Raw genomic sequence first — 22,029 nt, 5'->3', positions numbered from 1 at the left:
TAGCTTACTCGCAGCTTTCATGCGTTTTGAGGTGCCAAAGAGTTAGCTTAATTCACCCCAGCGCATTTACGATGCCCGACACCTGCATACAGGACACACCCGCTCGTGGGGCGAGGCCTATCCCGACCTACTGACCACGTGCTACAACGGCCCCGTTCCCAACGGCCGCCTGGGGCCCGTGGACCCCACGCGCAACGAGTCCTACGCCTTCCTGGCTCACTTCTTCGCCGAGGTGGCCAGGGTGTTTCCGGACCAGTACGTGCACCTGGGCGGCGACGAGGTCGACTTCCTCTGCTGGTGAGGACTACTAAACGTTCATACTTTCACAGCTGTAGGGACCGCAAATCAGGTGCCATCATTCTGTGCATGTTCGCACGAGTGTTTGTACTCGATGTACACACCCGATTACCACAGTGGCGCCACAAAACCCTAAGAGCTTCAAGGCGTCGTGCTTGAATTTTGCCCGGTGTCCACGCTTCAGGAGCTCTTGGTTGACTGAACTGTCGAGCGAACGTTTCAAGCATGCGACGAGCACAGTTGCTACTGCCCAGATCATAAGTGCGTCTGCGCGGTTTACACTGCGCGAGGACACTCTGGTGAAACGAGAGTTATGGAAGAATAGAGAAAGCGATTCCCGCGTGAAGATAGTGGCCAGCAATGTGAGACGGCATTGCTCTGGAGGTAGCATGGCTCTGCATGCCTTGCGCGGTAAAGAAGACTGTCTCGTTTTGTTGGGCACATTAAGGGCCGTTGTACTCGGCAAGAAGGGGGCAAATTAAATTTGATTATAATGCTTAGCTGAACGCAGAAGAGAGCGCTTTGTAAATCCGTAGCGTTGCATTTGCAGCTTTGTGCTAAAGCTACCTTAAAAGAAGCCATACATATGTTAAAATCGTCTCATCGCTCTGGTAACTAAAAAAAATACAGTTGTTCTAAGGGCGTTCAAGAATTTAAAGAAATGTGGGTTAATCAGGAACATACCAAACAAATTGGAACTATAAACCACCTGTATCAGTCTTTCCTCGGTGCCAGCTCGGAAGATTCATTCGTAGATTTTAAAATATTAATTATTGACCTAAACGCTAAGATTAGATGACCAGGGATTATTTGCTATCAACAGCACTTTACAGATGAGAACAAAAACAACCTTGCGCGGCAGGGAAAATTTTCAATGCTGTTTTAATAGGTGCAAAACATCCTAAGAAATCGCACGCAGCCAGAACAATACACGGACAGGCATTGGCGAAAATAATGAAGCGCCGACCAAAAGGTGTTGTCAAGATGGAAGGACGTTTCGACTTCCACACGGAAGTCTTGTTCACTGATGGAAAAATTTCGCACACAAAGCTTAAGTACGTTGTGCTAATCGTCGCAGGCATCTAGCGTACGAGGGCGGTAGATTGCCGATGTTACGGTTGAGCGTCTGATCTGTTGTCTGGATAAACAGAGACTCCAGATTTTGGCGTGACAAAAAAAAAATTTCCATCAGTGAACAATACTTCCGTGTGGAAGACGAAACGTCCTTCCATCTTGACAACACCTTTTGGTCGGCGCTTCATTATTTTCGCCAATGTATTCACCCGACCAGACGAGATTTCGTCGAACCTTAGATTTCGCGGACAGGCATTGTCTCTCATCTCCCATCCATGTTTCTTTGCGCTGTTTTCTTTCAAAGATACGCACCAATTAGCCCAGAAGGACGTTCACGTAATGTACTCTGCTGAGACAGTCATCTTAGTGTTCTAAAAACAGTCATTCTCAAAGGTTGTGAACTGAGGGTTGTCCCCTGGCGGAACACATTAACAATCATTTTGTAAAAGTTGTTCCTCCAGAAATCTGCCCTATCCAGACAGTCATGATATACTATTGCCCTGCTAACACCGTGTTTTTTGCGTCAGTTGATGAATGTGAAGTACATAGCACATTTATGGGCCTACACGAGAGCAGATTACTTGATATTGATAGCATATGTATAAATGCAGGAAAATGCTTCTTACCCATGCTAAGCTCTGCTCTGGCTAAGATGTTTAGATTATCACTTGTATCGAGGAAATTTCCAGGCGGCGAGAAAAGTGCGCGAGTGGCCGGGATTCATGAATTTATTGTTCATTACTGAGTGTCCGCGATTCCTCCCCTGTAAGGGCACACTGTTCCTTGAATGGTAACAGCTCATACATGTCTGCGCTCACGTGACACCTTACTCCTTGCCCGCTAGACATGCTCCGAGTGGTTTCCATGGGAACGCACCCTCCGGTTAAGCCGACAGACAATTGACTTTGACCCAAAAGGTGCGCCTCACAGCTCTCGCTGTAAAACAACACGGCTCGCCAAAAGCTTTGGCAACATAGCATCGGGCGTCGACAATGTGCTGCATCGGCGCAGCTTTGTGAGTTAACTGTCGTTTCTGAGTAGTCAGTCGTATTTTCAAGGTTCTGCGTGAAGCGCAATCGACTGCAGCATTTCTTCGCATGAGAGTACGTTACGTTCGGCATGGCTGTCGTTGGAGTCGTTTGATTGCAACGAAACCTGAGCTTCGTGCCGTTGACGCTGCCCGCTGTGCAGGCCTAACTGCGACTTTTCGCGCATTCCTGCACTTGTTTCTCATGTTGGAGTCGGATCCCTTCGCTCGGGTCTGGAGCGGCGGTTCTCGTTTGAGACCTCGCTGTTCACGCTGCCAGCGACACGGGTTTGAAGTAATCCAGTTTTTTGGCAACTGATGCAGGAGGGCCGCAAGACAGCGTCTTTCGGCGTAAAATTTGTTATATACGGCATTGACACTAATATGGGATTCACACTAGTTTTTATCATCGGAATTACTGACAAATAATTATCCCGTGCTAACAAAACTACCGACAAAATTCTCCATGAACAGAGCTTAAGCAATTCATTGGTCATAAATTGCGAAACACTAAAGCTGTTGGATTCCGAACTTCAAGCTACCAAGCCTGCTCCAAGCCTCTATCAAGGTGGTGCTTACACACACTGAATAAGTATTGTAACAACACTCGGAACTTAATTAACCAACTCCAAGCATGGAACGTACATATCATTTCACTAATAGGCTATACAAAGCATTTGGTATAAGGGAACAAATTAATACACCTCCTGCCTCAATATACTAAATTGCTCGTTTATAACTCAGTCCTAGCGATCTGAAATGCAGCAATTTAATATTTGGCACAAAATAGATCTGCAAGTTAAAGATCTTGCTGAAGAAAACCTGTGGGCATCATCCATAACGCCCTACAATTCGACGAGGGCATTTCTATTCCATCAACTCAAACTTGTTCTCATCAACCGCCTATACGAATACACACTCTAATAAATCAATATATCAAGCGAAAAATGGCCCCTAGCAGATTACAACAGCACAATGCAAGACTGACGCTAAAAATAAAAGTAAGGCAGCTGCGATGCAGCGCTCTATGGCATGATCCATCCAGAAGATCCACTGATGGCAAGGAGAGATTGCACCACTTAAACAAACTGCACGTAAGTGTGGTTTTGAATATTTACATTCATGTACACTAGCTTCGTTAGTGGAAAATGTACTGTCTTTCATTACAGCCTTATTCTGACTGCGACACGTGCCAGGGCCATTTGCTTTACTGCCTTATTGATGTCAGGTGTTCTAATTGTCATCCGAGCGCACAGTGTATTGAAAGCTGAAAATGTTATTTGGTCATAGTTACAATATGCCCCCGAGGAAAGGCAAAAGGAGGCAGGCAATGCAATCCTCCTGACGAGGCCTATATCCCGATGCGAAAGAATGCGCTAAAAGCGGCACAAGAAGACAACACACACACACACACGAGAGAAGCGCAAACTAACAACTGTTTATTCCTTACGGAAGATGCGTTTATATACGCAACGTCAGTTTTTGAAAATGCACCCTTCCCATCATCAAACACGTGACCATCACCGCGACACAGCATCTGCACTTATCATGTAAATTTCGGTTCTGTAAGTGCAATAAAAGGAGTGCTTACACACGTTCCATTTTCCTCCTTTTCTATTGAAAATGCTTCGACTATCTCTCTTTGAATCCTTTCTTTCTGTTTACCTACAATTGTGGTCTTCTGGAAAATTGGTTCGCATTTCTTCTTACACCTGCTGCAATGTTGCGCCAGATTCCCAGGGTGGTTAATTTTGTCGCAGTCATTATTATGCTCTAGAAGTCTCGTGGTGACACATCTACCCGATTGCCCAATGTATTGTTTTCCGCATGATATTGGTATCTTATAAATGATGTCTTTCTGGCATGGTACGAACCTTTCCCTATGGGCAATGTCACATTCCTTGCGATTTTAACTCTTTCCTTTCGCATTCACCTTGTTGCAGAGGCTTATCAGCTTTTTTGGTTCGCTAAATACAACTTTCACTTGGTGTTTGTTCGCCACTTTCTTCAATCCGTGCGATGCCTTATGAATATACGGTATCACAACCAATCCTTCTCTATTCCCTTGCTCTTTCGACTTCATTCCTTTCCTCGTCAGAGATTTTAGCACTTTTTCGGCCCCTGCCGCGATCATGTTGTCAGGGAACCCACTATCGGTCAGTCGACTAATTTGCATGCTGATGCTCTCATTCATTTTGTGATCGCAGGTCTTCGTAAGGCTCTGCATCATACACGATTGGGCGACACTCCTTTTGACAAGCTTGGACTGGCTGGAATCATAACTCATGATGCTTTATTCACTTTTTGTATGATACCACCAGCAAGTATGGACAGGGGTTTCCTGTATTTGTAGATCAAGGAATCTCAACATCGCTTTTTCAGGTAGTTCATACGTGAAATCAAGGCCATCGAATATGCGTTTAAAATGCGTAACCATCGCCTCCACGTCAACCGCGCCTGCTTTTTCCGCACTAAAACACGGCAAGAAATTGTCTACATAGCGGAAGCATGCCAACACGTTCCTGCCTTCAAGCTCTGGTTTGAGGGTGCGATCACCCTTTGCCACTACAAAGCTTTGTCAAAGCCACTACAGTGCAGCTGTTAGGAATGGTACACACCATTGGTAGTAGGGCCCCTGGGCTGAAAAAAGCTGCCTGCGTCGCTGAAGGTGTAAATTGCGTCAAAAGACTACCACAGCAAAAAAGGAGCGCTTTTCAATCAGGAGGACTGTTGATTTTTTGATCGACCACGCCCTTACGCTTAAAATGTCGGACAAAACCGACCAATTCGTAGTTATGAAAAGGGAAGAACACGAGAGAAAAGACACTGACGCTATTCGAAAGAATTTCGACGAATTGTGTGCGGATGAAAAAGATCTGGAGAAAATGAGATTGGAAGGGGCCAAATCCTGTGCCCGGCTAAGTTTAGAAAAGCTCTCGAACACGGTCAAAGGAAGCAAGGAGCTCACACTGCGGCCATTCTTTTCGGTCAAAACTCACAAAGAAGACAACCCCTGCATGATGATCGTTGAGGTCAAGAACACATGGCAAAGTCATGTTGCTAGATACCTGCAGGTTCAACTGTCTAAGCTGACTTGTGATGACCCATACATGGTGCAGGGTTCAGAGAAGGTCATCGGCTTCTTGAAAAAAGGGACACCGGTGACGTGCTTGTATGTGGACGTTAAAGAGATGTGTTATTCAATTCCTCAAGAGGGTGCCATTTCTGCAGTTGAGGAGAGTATTGACAGCTACGGAGCTACGAAGTTTCAGAATGAATGTGGGACGAGCGTCAGTGGGTTCTTTGAACTGCTCTACCTAAGATCCCTATGCGTGCAGTATGAAGGAAGAGTGTGAGCACAACGAGGCGGCAAATGAATGTGTTCGTGTCTGGTTCCTGCACTTTCGAGCCTGTACATGGCGAAAGGTGATCGCACCCTCAAACTAGAGCTTGAAGGCAGGAACGTGTTGGCATGCTTCCGCTATATAGGCGATTTCTTGCCGTGTTTTAGTGCGGAAAAAGCAGGCGCGGTTGACGCGGAGGCGATGGTTACGCTTTTTAAACGCATATTCGATGGCCTTGATTTCACGTATGAACTACCTGAAAAAGCGATGGTGAGATTCCTTGATCTACAAATACAGGAAACCCCTGTCCATACTGGCTGATGGTATCATACAAAAAGTGAAAAAAGCATCATGAGTTATGATTCCAGCCAGTCCAAGCTTGTCAAAAGGAGTGTCGCCCAATCGTGTACGATGCAGAGCCTTACGAAGTCCTGCGATCACAAAATGAATGAGAGCATCAGCATGAAAATTAGTCGACTAACCGATAGTGGGTTCCCTGACAACATGATCGCGGCAGTGGCCGAAAAAGTGCTAAAATCTCTGACGAGGAAAGTAATGAAGTCGAAAGAGCAAGGGAATAGAGAAGGATTGGTTGTCATACCGTATATTCATAAGGCATCGCACGGATTGAAGAATGTGGCGAACAAACACCAAGTGAAAGTTGTATTTAGCGCATCAAAAAAGCTAATAAGCCTCTGCAACAAGGTGAATGCGAAAGGAAAGAGTTAAAATCGCAAGGAATGTGACATTGCCCATAGGGAAAGGTTCTTACCATGCCAGAAAGACATCATCTATAAGATACCAATATCATGCGGAAAACAATACATTGGTCAATCGGGTAGATGTGTCAACACGAGACTTCTAGAGCATAATAATGACTGCGACAAAATTAACCACCCTGGGAATCTGGCGCAACATTGCAGCAGGTGTAAGAAGAAATGCGAACCAATTTTCTAGAGGACCACGATTGTAAGTAAACAGACAGAAAGGATTCAAAGAGAGATAGTCGAAGCATTTTCAATAGAAAAGGCAGAAAATGGAACGTGTGTAAGCACTCCTTTTATTGCACTTACAAAACCGAAATTGACATGATAAGTGCAGATGCTGTGTCGTGGTGATGGTCACTTGTTTGATGATGGGAAGATGGAATTTTCAAAAACTGGCGTTGCGTATATAAACGCATCTTCCGTAAGGAATAAACAGTTAGTTTGCGCTTCTGTCGTGTGTGTGTGTGTGTGTTTTCTTGTGCCGCTTTTAGCGCATTCCTTCGCATAATGATCAACCAACTGGCCCCAGTAATAGCTTTGCTATATCCCGACTATGCGAAAGATTATACGTACGATAAAAAAATCACTTTACCAGAAAGCACACAGCAAACTTTATGGTAGGAAACCTGATCACAAAGACAAAAGACAAAAGAGAAAGACAATGTAAAAACAGCGCTAAGCAACAAGGACGAAGAAAGAAGGGAACACGCACAATGGCGTTGATCCTACAGCTAAATTTTATTTGAAGTAAGCAGGTAAATTTATACGTACATAAGAACTACGCACATGCGCATGGTCAAACACAGATGTACTCATTTAAAAAATGCAAATAAAAACACACTGCATCAAAGGCTCCTGCGTCTTGCACAGGGGATAGCATATCGGCGATAACTGCACGAGCCTTTGATGCGGTGCGTTTTTATTCGCATTTTTAAATGAGTACATCTGTGTTTGACCATGCGCATGTGCGTAGTTCTTGTGTGTGTATAAATTGACCTGCTTACTTCAAATAAAATTTAGTTGTAAGATCAGCGCCTTGGTGTGTGTTCCCTTCTTTCTCCGTCCTTGTTGCTTAGCGCTGCTTTAACATTATGGAGCTTTTCCAACTCGCCCAATCTGCCGTTCTTCTACAGAGAAAGACGTTACCAAAATCTAATCAAAAGCAGAAACACGACAACGCTATGCCCGGACTGTGTAACGAGAAAAATACACGCACAGGTACTTACTAGCAAAACGAAAATCATTTGCAAAACTGAGGACAGACACTAGAGCAGAAATATACAGGCAACATAAAAAGTCCAGAACAATCACAAAATTAAAACTGTACCAACAGAACTCAAAGAGTTGCAATATTACAAAACAGGAAAGAGAAACTTGGATTCCTTTCAAAGGCGATGGACCTGGTAGCTTCTTGAGCTATTTCCAGTAAACATCGGTGGGTATTCGACAAGGCTGCAACTTGGTTAATCGTACTTAGCGTTCAAGAATTTCTTATAGATCTTGTAGCAGATAGGAGAAGCTCACGCCATTCTTATTTTATGTTTCTAGAAAGATATGCTAGTGCATTTTTTGCCGTGGGTATTATATTCATCTCGTTTAGCATAAAACAAACACGAGACAAAAGAAAGAAATACACAGGACGAAACACGCGCGCTACTCACAACTGATTTATTCAAGGAAAGGTGAAAGCATATATATATATATATATATATATATATATATATATATATATATATATATATATATATATATATATATATATATATATATATATATCTATATATATATATATATGTGGACGCTGACCTGCTCAGACGCCACCTCGCAAGCGATCTTTGGAATGAGCACACAGGAAGTTAACAGGTTAGGTGCGAGAGAAAGTTTATTTTTCTATCATAGGGAGCAAGAGAAGTACTAGTCACTGGCACATCCTTGTCTCGCCCATGTCCAGGAATTTCGGGCAAATATTTTGAAAATTGGAAAATTGTGATATACTTAATGGTACTATTGAAGGCAATGGCGAATTCTTTTGACGCATATAAATATTATTCTTTTAAAGTGTTTCCATCAGTCGCGTCGAACAGTTAGGTCTTCCATAGAAAACCAATGGGGAACGCTTTTGACGACAGCAAAAACGTTAGTAGAAAAAAAAATTCAAGACTACCGTCGGGTGATCCACAGATATGTTGATTGTTATAGTGAAATCTTACATTATGTTAAAAAATTCAGTTCATAAACAGTTCTCCGCTGAAAAATTCGTTTGTCCAGAACTGCTGGGTACGTTTCTATGAAATAAGCCTCTAATGTTTGGCTAGCGGTTTCTAATGGGAAGGCATTAATTTTATAATAAGTGGCGTGTACAGGACCTGTCAGCAGAGCGTGACCGTACAAAAATGACCGTTCGAAAGAGGAAATTCGCCCGCATTGCGTTTTGAACCCACGCTCTCTGTGTGCCATGCTGGCACGCCACGAAGAGTCGCTGGTTAAAGCGTGTTATAGGGGTACCAAGTGAGCGCGTTGTAGTGTGTAAAGTGTGTTGGGGATGTGTACTGATGTCAGACAGCGGTAACATGCTAAAAAAGTACTAACAACACCTAAGGTTCACTTCACAGCGACAACATGTAAAGAAAGTTCCTGACGTTCAAACATAAATGCTTTCACATTTCTCCAATGCAGCAGACTACAGTGGTTACAATTTAATTTCCCCACTTACGCCTAGCATTCTTACGCCACTAAAACGCGATATACGAGCGGTGCAAGGAATGTAGTGGCCCAATCGGTGTGTGCGTTCATTATAAGCAAGACATATGCGTGCTCCCTTAGAGTGTCATTCACACGCCGTCCCGTCTGGCCGATGTAAGATTTACCGCAGGACAGGGGGATTTCGTACGCAGCGTTGCTGGCACAGTCGGCAACATGCTTTTTCATGCTGCTTCTTAAAGCATTGCATTTTATTCTCGAAAATAATGCCATCAAAAGGAAGATATGGCCTTCGAGAGAAAAAAATGGGCTTGGCGCGGGCATCGAATACGAAGGCAAGGTAACCGCTGGTCCTTAAGGGTAACGGATTGGATTCCAAGAGTAGGCGAGCATAGTAGGGTGCAGCAGAAGATTAGGTGTGCGAATGAGATTAGGAAGTTTGCAGGCATAGTGTGGGTGCAGATGGGAAGGGACAGGGTTAACTTGAGAGATGGCAGTGCTCTTTGAACTGCACTGGACATAGTCAGGCTGCAGATGATGATAAATAATGCGACTTCTCAGCTGAACAGGCTTCTTGGGGGCTTAAAAGACAATCAGAACGTTAAACAGATTAGCCACCTTCTTCAAGTTGTGGTTGACATCGTGGATTTTTGGAACTACTTTCGTCCTCTTTTTGTTTCCATCCGCAGTATTCGCAGAATCCATGCGAAGGCGGCCTTCATTTTCCTCAAAAGCGGTTCAGCCACAGCCATCGCGACCGACCCAGGGTAGCCGGCTGAAAACAGCCTCTCTAATGGATGATCAAAATTTGCTTGCATTTCATGTATACACGATCTCCGAAGCACGGATTCCAAGCAGACTGTAGCTATACCTCGCATACTATTTTTGAATAGGCTGAGTCGTAAGTCAAGAACTCTTTTTTTTTTTGCAAGGGCAATAAGCCCAGCAGACGTGGCTTTCGGTTTCGGTTTGGTTTATGGGGTTTAACGTCCCAAAGCGACTCAGGCTATGAGAGACGCCGTAGTGAAGGGCTCGGGAAATTTCGACCACACGGAATTCTTTAACGTGCACTGACATCGCACAGTACACGGGCCTCTAGAATTTCGCCTCCATCGAAATTCGACTGCCGCGGCCGGGACCGAACCCGCGTCTTTCGGGCCAGCCGCCGAGCGCCGTAACCACTCAGCCACCGCGGCGGCCAGACGTGGCTTTCGTTGAATTACATTCGTAGATCTAAAAAAGCGAATCTTTCCTTCCTCATGAAGCTTATACGTAAAAGTTGGCCCTTTCCCGAGATGTATAAAACCTCCTAGAACACTCTTTAGTGTACCCGCTTTCAAAAAGGAGGACTGCTTATTCAAAACAATTAGGAAGTCATCATTATAGCGAAACACTTTAAGGACTTTGTCACTGTTAAAATGGTTAAAACCATCGTGTAAAGAGCGATCTATGCAAGATAAAAAAGATATTACAGAGCACAGTGGCGAGACATCACCCCATACAGATGCCTTTCTTGTGCATATAAAACTAGTCGTCCAATTTCATAGCATTGCTGGCCAGGTAAAATTATGAAAGGGATGAAACGTTCTCTACCGTCATGCCAGTTGTGTCTTGGAAACCAACAGCACCGTTTTAGCAATGCATTATTTCACGGATGCAAATAGTGCGGCCTAAAAGAGCTCTTCCACATCGACAGAGAAGGCGAAATCTATACCATTATCAGTCTCAAAGAAACGAGCGACGTCATCTTGAACTTTTTGTGTTCAAGGGGTCACCTATCTTGAAGCCACTCAAAGCCTTTAGCAGGAACCTACAGAACAAAATATGGCGCGTGCGTCTTCGTTCAGGAATGTACGAAATGGGGCGTTTTGACGCTAAAGAAAACATGCAACGCACTGCTTTCGCTCTTTGTAATCTCGGTGGCGAGCCTCTGGAAACCTTTCGAAATATTTCGATTTCGGTTTTGGAGTTTTGGAGCCTCTGCAAAAGCATTCGATTCTACTAAGCACCTTCTTTTATTTCAGAAATTATGTTAATACGGTATCAGAGGAGTCGCTCTCACATTAACAAAAAGTTACCTCTCAAACTACCATCAGTACAGAGATATTAGCTATGCAAAACTAAGTATAGTTCAAATAGATTGTGGCGTACCGCCAGGATCTATTCTTGGGCCCCTTTTACTTCTGCTTTATATAAAAAAATATCGTCAATGTGCCATGTACACCAGAAGTAATATTGTATGCTGATGATATCAATGTATTCCTCTCCGCATAAGATCTTGATATTCTACACGCAGACGCCAATATATATGGCTGGAACACTTATCTGCATGGCTCCACAGCTCTTCAAATGCAACTGCTCAAATGCAATTTGTTGTGTAAAGTCAATATTTATTCAGTTAGATCGTTAGACTTAATTAAACTATTCATTAATTGTGAAACAAAAATTGCCTGTGGTGCGCAAGTTGGCTGTCACCGATATGCAACTGGTTTCACTCGCCTGCCTCTAATAATTTATTTTTTAACCTTGGCTCAAGTTAGCTGGGACACCCGGCAGAAGACAAGCTTTTCACCTTCTTCCTATTCATCGACTTTTCTAAGGCGTTTGACTCCCTCAGCCACGACATTCTTTTACACAAATTACATCTACACGGAATACGAGGAACACCCCTTAATCTCATCCGATCTTATTTACGCGACAGAAGCCAGTGCGTGCATATTAGTAATCAGCAGTACTCTTTTCTACCCATCAAAGCCGGAGTGCATCAGGAGAGTATTTTAGAATCCTTTCGCTTTAATGTATATTTTAATGTCATTGTAACCATTGATTCAAAGGCTCAATTTATTATCTGTGTCGATGACAGCAACATTCTGTTATCTGGCCCTGGGAAAATAACCTTGTAATATGGTGTAATGACCTGCTCGAAATATTGGTTTTGTGGTCACAGTGTAGCAGACTAACGATTAATCCGACAAAAACAAAAGTAATTATTTTTCGGCCGCGAAAAAAATTTGTGAATCTAGAAGATGTTGTTCAGTGCGAAAAGGAAGAAATTGCTGTTGTTAAGGTACATAAAATTCTGGGAGCGACTTTTTCAGAAACATTAACGTGGGATTCATACATTGACAACATATGCACAAAACTTTGCAGGGCATCCGGTGGCTTATCGCGATGCCGCTCCTTTCTCCCAATTCATATTTAACTTAAAATCTACAACGCCCAGCTCTCGTCATGTATTAGTTATTGCAATGTAGTGTGGATAATAACTACTAAAGGGAACATTAATAAGATCCACATTAACAAAAAAGATTGGGCGCAACATAGCTAACATTCACTACTTTTCTTCTACTGAACAATATTTCCGTCAGCACAATATCACACCCATACAAAGTATGTATGAATTTCGCATGTTGCGCTCATATTATGTTTCATCAGGTCATTGCAGACAATTTATTTCTACAATCGCATCCCTTCAACATAGCAGCAATAATGCATTTACACGCAGCACTGATTTATGGCAAATTCCCCGTTTCCGCACAAATTACAAACTACAGTCCCTTAAGCACAACCTCCAGTTAGTTTATATAAATATTCGCAATTTACCAATCCAAGCCTTAACCACTTGCGACAGTACTTTGCATCTCCATCTCCATTGTTCCAAATATTTTTCTTTATATTTATTTCATCACACAATCATTGAAACCACATTCTATTATTTTTTTCTTTTCCACTGTTTTTCTACCTCGTGACTCATGTTATTTATTTTGATTTTGAATGTGTTTAAAATAACCCATATGCATGTTTCATTTTCGTTTTACATTACTACAGAATTGTATACATGTTCTACATATAACCACCTTTTGCACGTCTATCTGAGCTGTGTGTTTAAGCAATTATATTTTTTGTTCCTTTATTTTTTGTTTTCAATATTTGTGTTTCTTGCCCTAGCTTGTAATACGCTGGGCCTTGGACCTCGTCAAGCTGACAAATACAGCTTTTAGCCAAAGTGTACCACCAGCAATTTTTTTTTCTGGAAAAAAATCGAATTGAATTGATGTTCTGCAATAGATCATATTCACACTATCAATCAGATGATAGAGAAATGCACAGATATAAAAAAACCCTATATATAGCCTTCATTGAATACGAAAAAGCATTCGACTCAATGGAAACCTCAGCAGTCATAGAGGCATTGCGGAATCAGTGTGTAGAAGAGCCTTATGCCAAACTACTGGAAGATATACATAGTAACTGCACTGGTACCACAGTCCTCCATAAAATCAGCAATAAGATTCTATTAAGGAAGGGCGTCAGGCTGGGAGACACGATCTCGCCAATGCTATTTACTGCCTGTTTACAGGAGGTATTCCGAGACCTGAATTGGAAACAGTTGGGGACACGAGTTAATGGAGAGTACCTAAATAATCTGCAACTCACTGATGATATTGCCTTGACGAGTCACCCAGGAGGTAAACTGCAAATCATGATCAATGAGTTAGACAGGCAGAGCACAACGCTGTGTCTAAAAATTAACATGCAGAAAACCAAAGTAATGTTCAACAGTCTAGCAAGAGAACAGCAGTTCACAATTGGCAATGAGATGCTGAAAGTGGTAAAGGAATACGTCTACTAAGGACAGGTAATAATAATAATTGGTTTTTGGAGGAAAGGAAATGGCGCAGTATCTGTCTCATATATCGTTGGACACCTGAACCGCGCCGTAAGGGAAGGGATAAAAGAGGGAGTGAAAGAAGAAAGGAAGAAGAGGTGCCGTAGTGGAGGGCTCCGGAATAATTTCGACCACCTGGGGATCTTTAACGTGCACTGACATCGCACAGCACACGGGCGCCTTGTGCTGTGCGATGTCAGTGCACGTTAAAGATTCCAAGGTAGTGATAGCTGATCCGGATCATGAGAGGGAAATAACGAAAAGTATAAGAATGCGGTGGAGCGCATACCGCAGGTTCTCTCAGATCATGAATGGCAGGTTACCCATATCTCTCAAGAGAAAAATGTGCAACAGCTCTATCTTACCGGTACTCACCTACAGGGCAGAAACGCGGAGTTAAGGAAGGACAACGGAGCGAGCCATGCAAAGAAAAATGATAGGTGTAATGTTAAGACAACGGAAGCGGGCAGAGTGGGGGAAAGAACAAACGCAGGTTAACGACATGCTAGTCAAAATCAAGAGAAAGAAATGGGCTTGGGCAGGGCATGTAATGCGAATGCAAGATAACCGCTGGTCCTGAATGGTGACAGAGTGGATTCCAAGAGAAAGTAAGCGCAGCAGGGGGCACTAGAAGGTTAGTGGTTTGGTTTACGGGGTTTAACGTCCCAAAGCGACTCCGGCTATGAGAGACGCCGTAGTGAACGCCTCCGGAGATTTCGACCACCTGGTGTTCTTTAACGTGCACTGACATCGCACAGTGCACGGGCCTCTAGAATTTCGCCTCCATCGAAATTCGACCGCAGCGGCCGGGATCGAACCCGCGTCTTTTGGGCCAGCAGCCGAGCGCCATAACCATTCAGCCACCGCGGCGGCAAGCGCTAGAAGGTTAGGTGGGCGTATGAGATTAAGAAGTTTGCAAGCAAAGGGTTCATGAAGCTGGCAAAGGACAAGGTTAATTGAAGAGTCAATGGAGAGGCGTTTTCCTTGCAGTGGGCATAGTCAGGCTGATGATGATGATGATGATGATGATGATGATGATGATGATGATGATGATGATGATGAACTGGTACCAGGGTTATTCTTAAAGAGCACGCCTCGTTTTATGGAAAACGGACGACAGGTCTCGAGAATCGAGAAAGTCACCTAGGAATGGTCGCTGGTTGAGCTTCTAAATAATGGACGAGGGTTCGCAACACTGGATCCGCGCGCTGCTGGGTTGACAAATCAGAAGAATGGATAGCCCCAAGGAAACTGATGTCGTCATCGGGGGCTGCGATTTCGACAGGCGTGTAAGAGAGCGTGTCGGCTTCTTCATTCTCAGCACTTATAGACTATGGTGAGGTCAAACTCCAGCAGGCGAAGGCTCCATCGCGCCAGGCATCCAGATGGGTCACACAGGTTGGTGAACCAACACAAGGAGTGGTGACCAGTGACCACTTTGAGAGGACGGCCATAAAGATTGGGGCGAGTTTATCTCTGCGCTTGACAGAGTGCGGCTTGCATAAGCGATGACTCGTTCCATGTCATCCTGGCTTTGCCAGGTGGCGCTCAGGCAAAAAGACATTGACGCTGGTGGCGCTCGGATTGAAGGACGTTGAATACGTTGAAACACCGCCTTGTGGTCCGGAAAAGGCAACTACTTAAGCGTAACGAGGGTGCGCATCCGCGCCACGTAGAGCATCAGCTGAGATCCAGGCAGCGATCTTCGAGTCGGACGAAGGACCAAGCAGGGAACCAAGCCAGAGACAGATTCAACTCATTCCCGCCCCTGACTGAGGCGGGCGATGGAAAGAACAACACAAGCTCAAGATGATGTAGAAGCAGCAGCAGACCTAACAAAAAGGCGAGCTGGCCAAATCCGACCTCCCAACAGATGATTGCTCGGGAAAAGGAACAGTTTTTCATACTTTGGGTTTTTCACTCCACCTTTCGGCCCCACAGTAACTATTTCACGTTAGTTTGGGCCACGAGTACTAAAAACATAACTATACCACATAGACTCGAAAAGAAAGCTATCCGCTTCATGCTAATGTATCATACTGTCACCACACTCATGACCTGTTTGCTCAGTTCAAGTTAGTACAGAACAAATTTACAATTACCGTCTACTATACCTGCTGCACATTTCAAGAATATCTTACCAGCAGTTCCTGAAGGAATTGTGTAGCCTTACATTGCAAACTCGCACATATCGAGCCAGGTCATCCAAGGAATCGTCTGTGCCGCGGCCGGGCACAAATTATCTTCAGGAAACGTTAACGTACAATGTACCATTTCTACTAAGCTGAAAACACATTCTTCGTGTTCCATTGACCTAACTCGTACAGCATTGTGCGACATATTTGTTTCTGGGCAATTTTTTTAGTACTCAGTTCTGATTTTGCCGCGGGAATTGTGTGATTGGGCATACAGGGGGAGGGTTTTCTATTTGTCTTCTCATCGGGATCGCACATGTAAAACGCTTCATAGTACTAATTCAGTTTGTTTGTAGCGCAGTTTTGTTGTTGTGCAGATTGTTTTCTCTTTTGTAGCTAAATTATGTTGATGAATGAAGAGCATGTGTTCTATTGTAATATTCACTTGCATTTGAACTATTGTTCTGTGTAAAAAAGGCAATTGTATGTATTCTATTGCAACTTTACCTTGTATTTGGACGATTGTAGTGTGTATTTATTTATTTTTTGTTAAGATACTGTTATGCCGACTGCGACTGTTACAGGAGTGGATTTATAAGCAAGATACAAATTAACAGACAGTAACACAAAGGCCAGCAATAAGGTTTAAAGAAACAAGATATTAAAGCATTCATAAGCGGTCACATCGAGTGCGGCATATTTGACGGAGGATAGTAAGGAACTCAGGTCTTCAAAGGATGCGTTCAAACACACCCCAGCAGCACAGGTAATGGGCCGAATATTGGAACCGTATTGGCAAAGGCTGGCCCTACAAAGGACCAAAATAGAACAATCCTGTTGCATTCCTTCGTACAGTAATACACCAGGTACACATCGAGCGGGCAACAGCACAAAACCAATAAAGACTGAACATGATCATCAGGTCTGGCTTGTTGACAGGACTGATGAGGCTGCGAGCTGAGCGAACGTTTCCAAGGAATCCTGCGCAGTTATAGATTTATCTACGCCGTTCCATTCTCTTATGGCTCGGGGGAAGTAATATGTGTTGTTAGCGCAAAAGTATTCATTAATCGCAAATTCATGCTTGTGATGTGTTTCTCTAGAACTATTAAAACTATTGTAAGTAGCAGGATCCATGTTGAATGCGTTTTGAATTAATTGGCAAAAAAACTTGAGTCTATGGAGTGTGACGCGGCTTGATAATTAAGGTCTCTTTGCCTGCGCCGGAAAGCAGCCCTGTGGGAGAATCAGTGCGCCGGTATCTGTGGTAGATAAACCAAACAGCTTTTCGTTGAACTGATTCGAGCATGTGTACATCTTTTTGTATATACGGAAACCAGACGACGTTTGCATAATATAAGATTGGACGGAAAAGGACCTTATACGCGAGTAACTTGGTATCTGAAGTTGCAAGGCGCAAGGTGCGTTTAAGGAAGTAAAAACTGCTCATTGCTCTTTTGGTAATGTTTTGTACTTAGGTTTTAGAGCTCAGACCATAAATAATCACGTGAAGGTATTTCTTTTCAGTTACTATTTTGAAAATGCCGTTGCCAGTGCCATAAGGGAATTTAAGTTTTGTTTTCTTATTTGTCACAGACATCAGTACAGGTTTTTCCATACTGATCACCATTTGCCGTGTATTGCACCACTGTATGACTTTGCCGAAAGCTGTGTTTAACCTTATTTGGTATGCTTGAGTGTTTACTTTTTCAAATAGAACGCAACCATCCGCAAAGAGACAAACACCTTCACATCAACGTGATGCGTTATGCCGTCATGTTATGGGAAGTCGATGCTGCCAAAATGGCTCCCTGACCTTGTCAAGCTGTGTTCACATCTTTTTGTCAGGGAAGCCATCAACATTGTACCGATGTTGAAAATAAATCTGATTTGATTTGAGAGCAAATCCAAAACCAACTAAAGGCGCGTGACCAGGAAACCACGAGACGAAAAAAGACATGGCGGAGCTCTGTCAACTTGCAATGGCCTCGAGACAGCAAACATCACAATAAAAAAATTGAGCAAACCCCGCAGAAAACACACACACCCACGTGCGAGGCTATAGAAAGGGAGAAACGCAACCCAGCTAAAATACCCACTCCCCCTCGCGGAGAATACCCAAAACAAACGAGCTGCCAAAGCCTCTGAAGGCGGTGTACCGCAGCCAGCTAAGACCGCAGGAACCCCTGGGGCTGATATTAACGTGCTAGCCAAAAACGTGTATAACATAGAGATCAAGATAGGCAACCTAGAGGTTACAGTAGGAAACTAAAATGCTAAAATATAAGCCTTAACAGTGTAATTTAGAATGTTCTGAACACAAGCAAAGGCTATGTTCCAAAAGGCTGACTCCACTAAAGAAAAGCTTTCCTTCATTACAACAAAAAGATGATCCCTCGCAAATTGAAGTACGGCAGAGGAATTGGAGAGGCTTCCGGCGCAAACGGGGGAATCAATAATTTCGCATTGAAGCACAACAACGTCTACGAGACATTATTGCATTGCAAGAAGCTAGTGGCGCTTTCAAATTACCGGGCTATAAGGCATATATCTATACCGCCAGGGTACGATGCCGGCACAGTCACGGGCGTGTCCACCGCCGTATAAATACAACGCAATATTACAATACAACACAACATAGGACATCATGGAATCGCAGCGCTGGCAGACAAGGACACAGAGAGAACACTCACACACAATTGCGCTGAACTGTCAACTTTATGTTGCACATGTCTGATCCGTTCCTTATATTTAACAAAAGGGCATTAACACGCAAGCGCATCTACTGCACAGATATGAAGCGGACAATCTCTAGTAGCCACGTTGTTCTGTTAAATGTTGCCTCATTTGTGTCTGTCTTTTTAACTTGCTTTTAGCGCCTCATTGAATTTCTTGGCGGTTATCATTGCCTCATTTTTGCCTTATTTATTTTTTTTTTACCTGTGTTTTGTTAGCCTCATTTAATTTTTGGCTGTGTTCCTTTTTTTGCCTGCATGCTTTCTATACGTTTCTACCTTTTGTCACGGATCTCTCCGGAGAACACTCGGACTGAAAGAATGTACTAGGCGACGGGTGTACCCACACAAACGAACATTTAATACACCCTACGTGCCACACACACTAGAACACAAAACTAACAAAACTAACAGAACACACAAAGGCTATAAATACACACGACCCGGGCACACTACTACCAGCGTTCTACTATTCGTGGTCGGCGTTCGTGCTCACGGTTGGTTCGGTGCGGCTGCGGCGTTGTATGGATCCCGTAGCTGGCGTCGAGGCGGCGTTGGGCGTGCTTGGGCTGGCGTCGCTGGCAGCATCGCCGGCTGTGTCGTACAAGCTCCCGGTCCAAGCGCCCGTGGAGATGATGCCGGTGTTGTTGGCCTTGGGGGCACCACCCGGATGGGTGGCAACAGCGCTGGAGACACCCCTGGCCGTAGCAGGTGGTAGCGCCCTCTGTTGACTCCCCGGAACGGGCTGAGGCACGGCAGGAAGTCCACGATGCGATGTCGTAGAACGCGAGCTCACCGGAGCAGGAGCCGGCGTCGCTCTCTTCCAGCCGATGTGTCCCTGACCCGCCGGAGCCTCCGCTTCTCTGCTGTCCCACCCCCCTCCGTGCCTCGCTCTCACTCGCCCTTTTATAGCCTCGGTGTTAGTCCACGTAAGCCTTGTCGTCGTCTTCTTTAGATTCAATGCACATGGTAACTGCGCTAGAGACACGGACAAAGATAGAAGGACACCACGAACGCTAACATCAACTGGCTTTATTCTAGACAGGCACATGAATATATAGGCAAACGTGTACATCAGATCACACCCTAAAGCGCATGTGCAACGGCACCTTCTTGTTAAGGAAATGAATTTCTTTAGATGACAGTGATACCGATTGGTTGCTTACGCAAGGCTGTCTTTCTATGTGAATGAGGAATGCTTCCTGTATTTCGCGTTGTTTTTGATCTGAGCTTGCAAAAATGACCCTGGTCTGATTAAATATCGGAGAACATTTATCCTTACATCGTTTGCAATGTGCCCCCAAGTGTCCCGGACCTGATAATGCCTCGACAGCCAGCTTGTGCTCCATAAGCCGAACATTGATACAGCGGCCAGTTTGGCCGATGTAGCAATTCCCGCATGACAGGGGAATTCTGTATACCACATTAGTCCTGCAGGCCACATATGGCTTTTGTTGTTTAATCGGGCAACGGGGCTTCTTCAGAATTGAGGCATCATTAACTGCTTTACACAGTTTTCCGAGTTTATCGGGTGCAGTCAGCACAACTCGGACCTTGCCTTTCTGCGCGACCTTCTTTAGGCGGTGTGTCAGCTGATGGATGTAGGGCAGTGCCACGTATCTAACCCGCTCATGAGCTCGTAGCTCAGTCGTCGTTGCCGGTTTCTTAACGGTTATCATTTTTTGCAGGCCTTCAGCGACAGATGTCAAGAGTTGATGTTAGCGTTCGTGGTGTCCTTCTATCTTTGTCCGTGTCTCTAGCGCAGTTACCATGTGCATTGAATCTAAAGATCACCAACTAGCCCAGCTGTCTGCTTTAAATGCCTTACTTTCTAGTACATTGGGCCCTGTTCTTCCCCCTTCTCTGTGTGTGAACCTTCCTGCTACTTTGATCAACCTAATCGCTGTGACAACGTGCCGTGCTAAGACCTTCAGTTTTTCTCTGAACAATGGTCTCGTTCTGCTCGAAATCCAAGCGTTGTTCTCTCCGTGCCTTCCTTCAATACGCCATGCCAAGAAGATCATCAAAATTGTGCGTTCGGAGCTTTGGAGGCAAGTGCGTCACCTGCAGATGGGCCTACGTGTCCTCGCCGCCAGCAGGAGTGCCAACCAGGAATGCTGTGATGCTCTCTTCAGGACAGAGAGCAGGCAAGCTGTGCGTATGACTGATTTCCTCTGGCAGTCCTGTCTACCGAAGCTGTGCTCCTGGAAGAAAACTAGTGAAAAGAAGAACACTGTGCGCGGGAGTGTTACCTGTCTAGGTGGGTGTGTCCTGCCAAAAAACGTTGAACATGTACTCAGTTACGGGCCCAAGTTTTGCACCGAACCAAAAAAGACGGCAGTGGGACTTGTCTCAATGGTGAAAAAGGTTGCTAACTCGGCTGTTGAGGAGAAAAGCCGCTGCACGTCTGAAGGTATGGACTGTCTCCTAAGGAAGGATTACCGTTCTGGCAAGGTTAAGCTCAATACGAAAGTAACTGTTGACTATTTAAAATCTAATGATCTCACCTTGCTTGTCGCCGACAAGGAAGGTGGGTTTGTAGTGATGCCAAGACACTTCTTCCTAGGCAAAGCGCGTGAAGCTATCGAGAAAACTTTTGTGAAAAAGCCTTTAACTGCTGGAAGGATTAAAAAGCATCCGATTTCCCTTTGCAAAGACCTGAATTTGGCTAGTCTACAAAAAAGGATTGAAGGTGCTGACAAGAATGGCTTGATAGTCTTCTTCTCAGCTAAGACACACAAGCCTGAAATCCCCCTGCGTGCGATTGTCACCGAAACAGGATCTTGGCAGGCTCTTCTTTCCCGCTTCATCCAAAAGCGGTTGAAGCTTCTTCCTGTTAATGATCCGTTCAGAGTGGCCAAGTCCAAAGATGTAATTGATTTTTTCTTAAAAGAGGATTTGTCTTCGGGGGCTAACTTTGCCTTCTCGATTGACATCGAAAACATGTTTTATTCTATCCCTCAAAGTGAAATTTTAATGACAGTGAAAGAGAGCATTGAATCCTTAGGAGCTGTGGGCTTTCAAAATGATGCGGGTATTTCTTTGGTGAATTTTATAACTCTTTTAGAGTTTTACCTTTCCAGCACATTTGTAAATTTTGATGGCGGGATGTACGTTCAGCGCGATGGTGTGTGCATCGGATCTTGTGTCGCCCCCGCGCTAAGTGAATTGTTTTTAGCCAGTTTGGACAGACGCATTGAAGCGTGTCTTGACAACAGGATTTTAAAGATATTTAGATATGTCGATGACTTTTTGGTAGTTGCAAAAATTACTCAGGATGA

General features: G+C 44.3%; 1 protein-coding gene across 7 annotated transcripts in view; it reads left to right on the top strand.

The window, feature by feature from the left end:
- Positions 1–22,029, top strand: part of LOC144102136 (beta-hexosaminidase subunit alpha-like) — a 279,853-nt gene that overhangs the window by 128,813 nt on the left and 129,011 nt on the right. For all 7 annotated transcript variants that reach the window (XM_077635441.1, XM_077635446.1, XM_077635442.1 and 4 more), the window contains one exon: positions 93–297. In XM_077635441.1, coding sequence (XP_077491567.1) covers positions 93–297 — 205 coding nt within the window. The remainder of the gene's footprint in view (positions 1–92; positions 298–22,029) is intronic.

The sequence above is a fragment of the Amblyomma americanum genome, chromosome 8 (assembly GCF_052857255.1).
Source record: "Amblyomma americanum isolate KBUSLIRL-KWMA chromosome 8, ASM5285725v1, whole genome shotgun sequence".
Taxonomy (NCBI): domain Eukaryota; kingdom Metazoa; phylum Arthropoda; class Arachnida; order Ixodida; family Ixodidae; genus Amblyomma; species Amblyomma americanum.
Note: the sequence above shows the minus strand (reverse complement) of the source record. Positions and strands in the feature narration are given on the sequence as shown.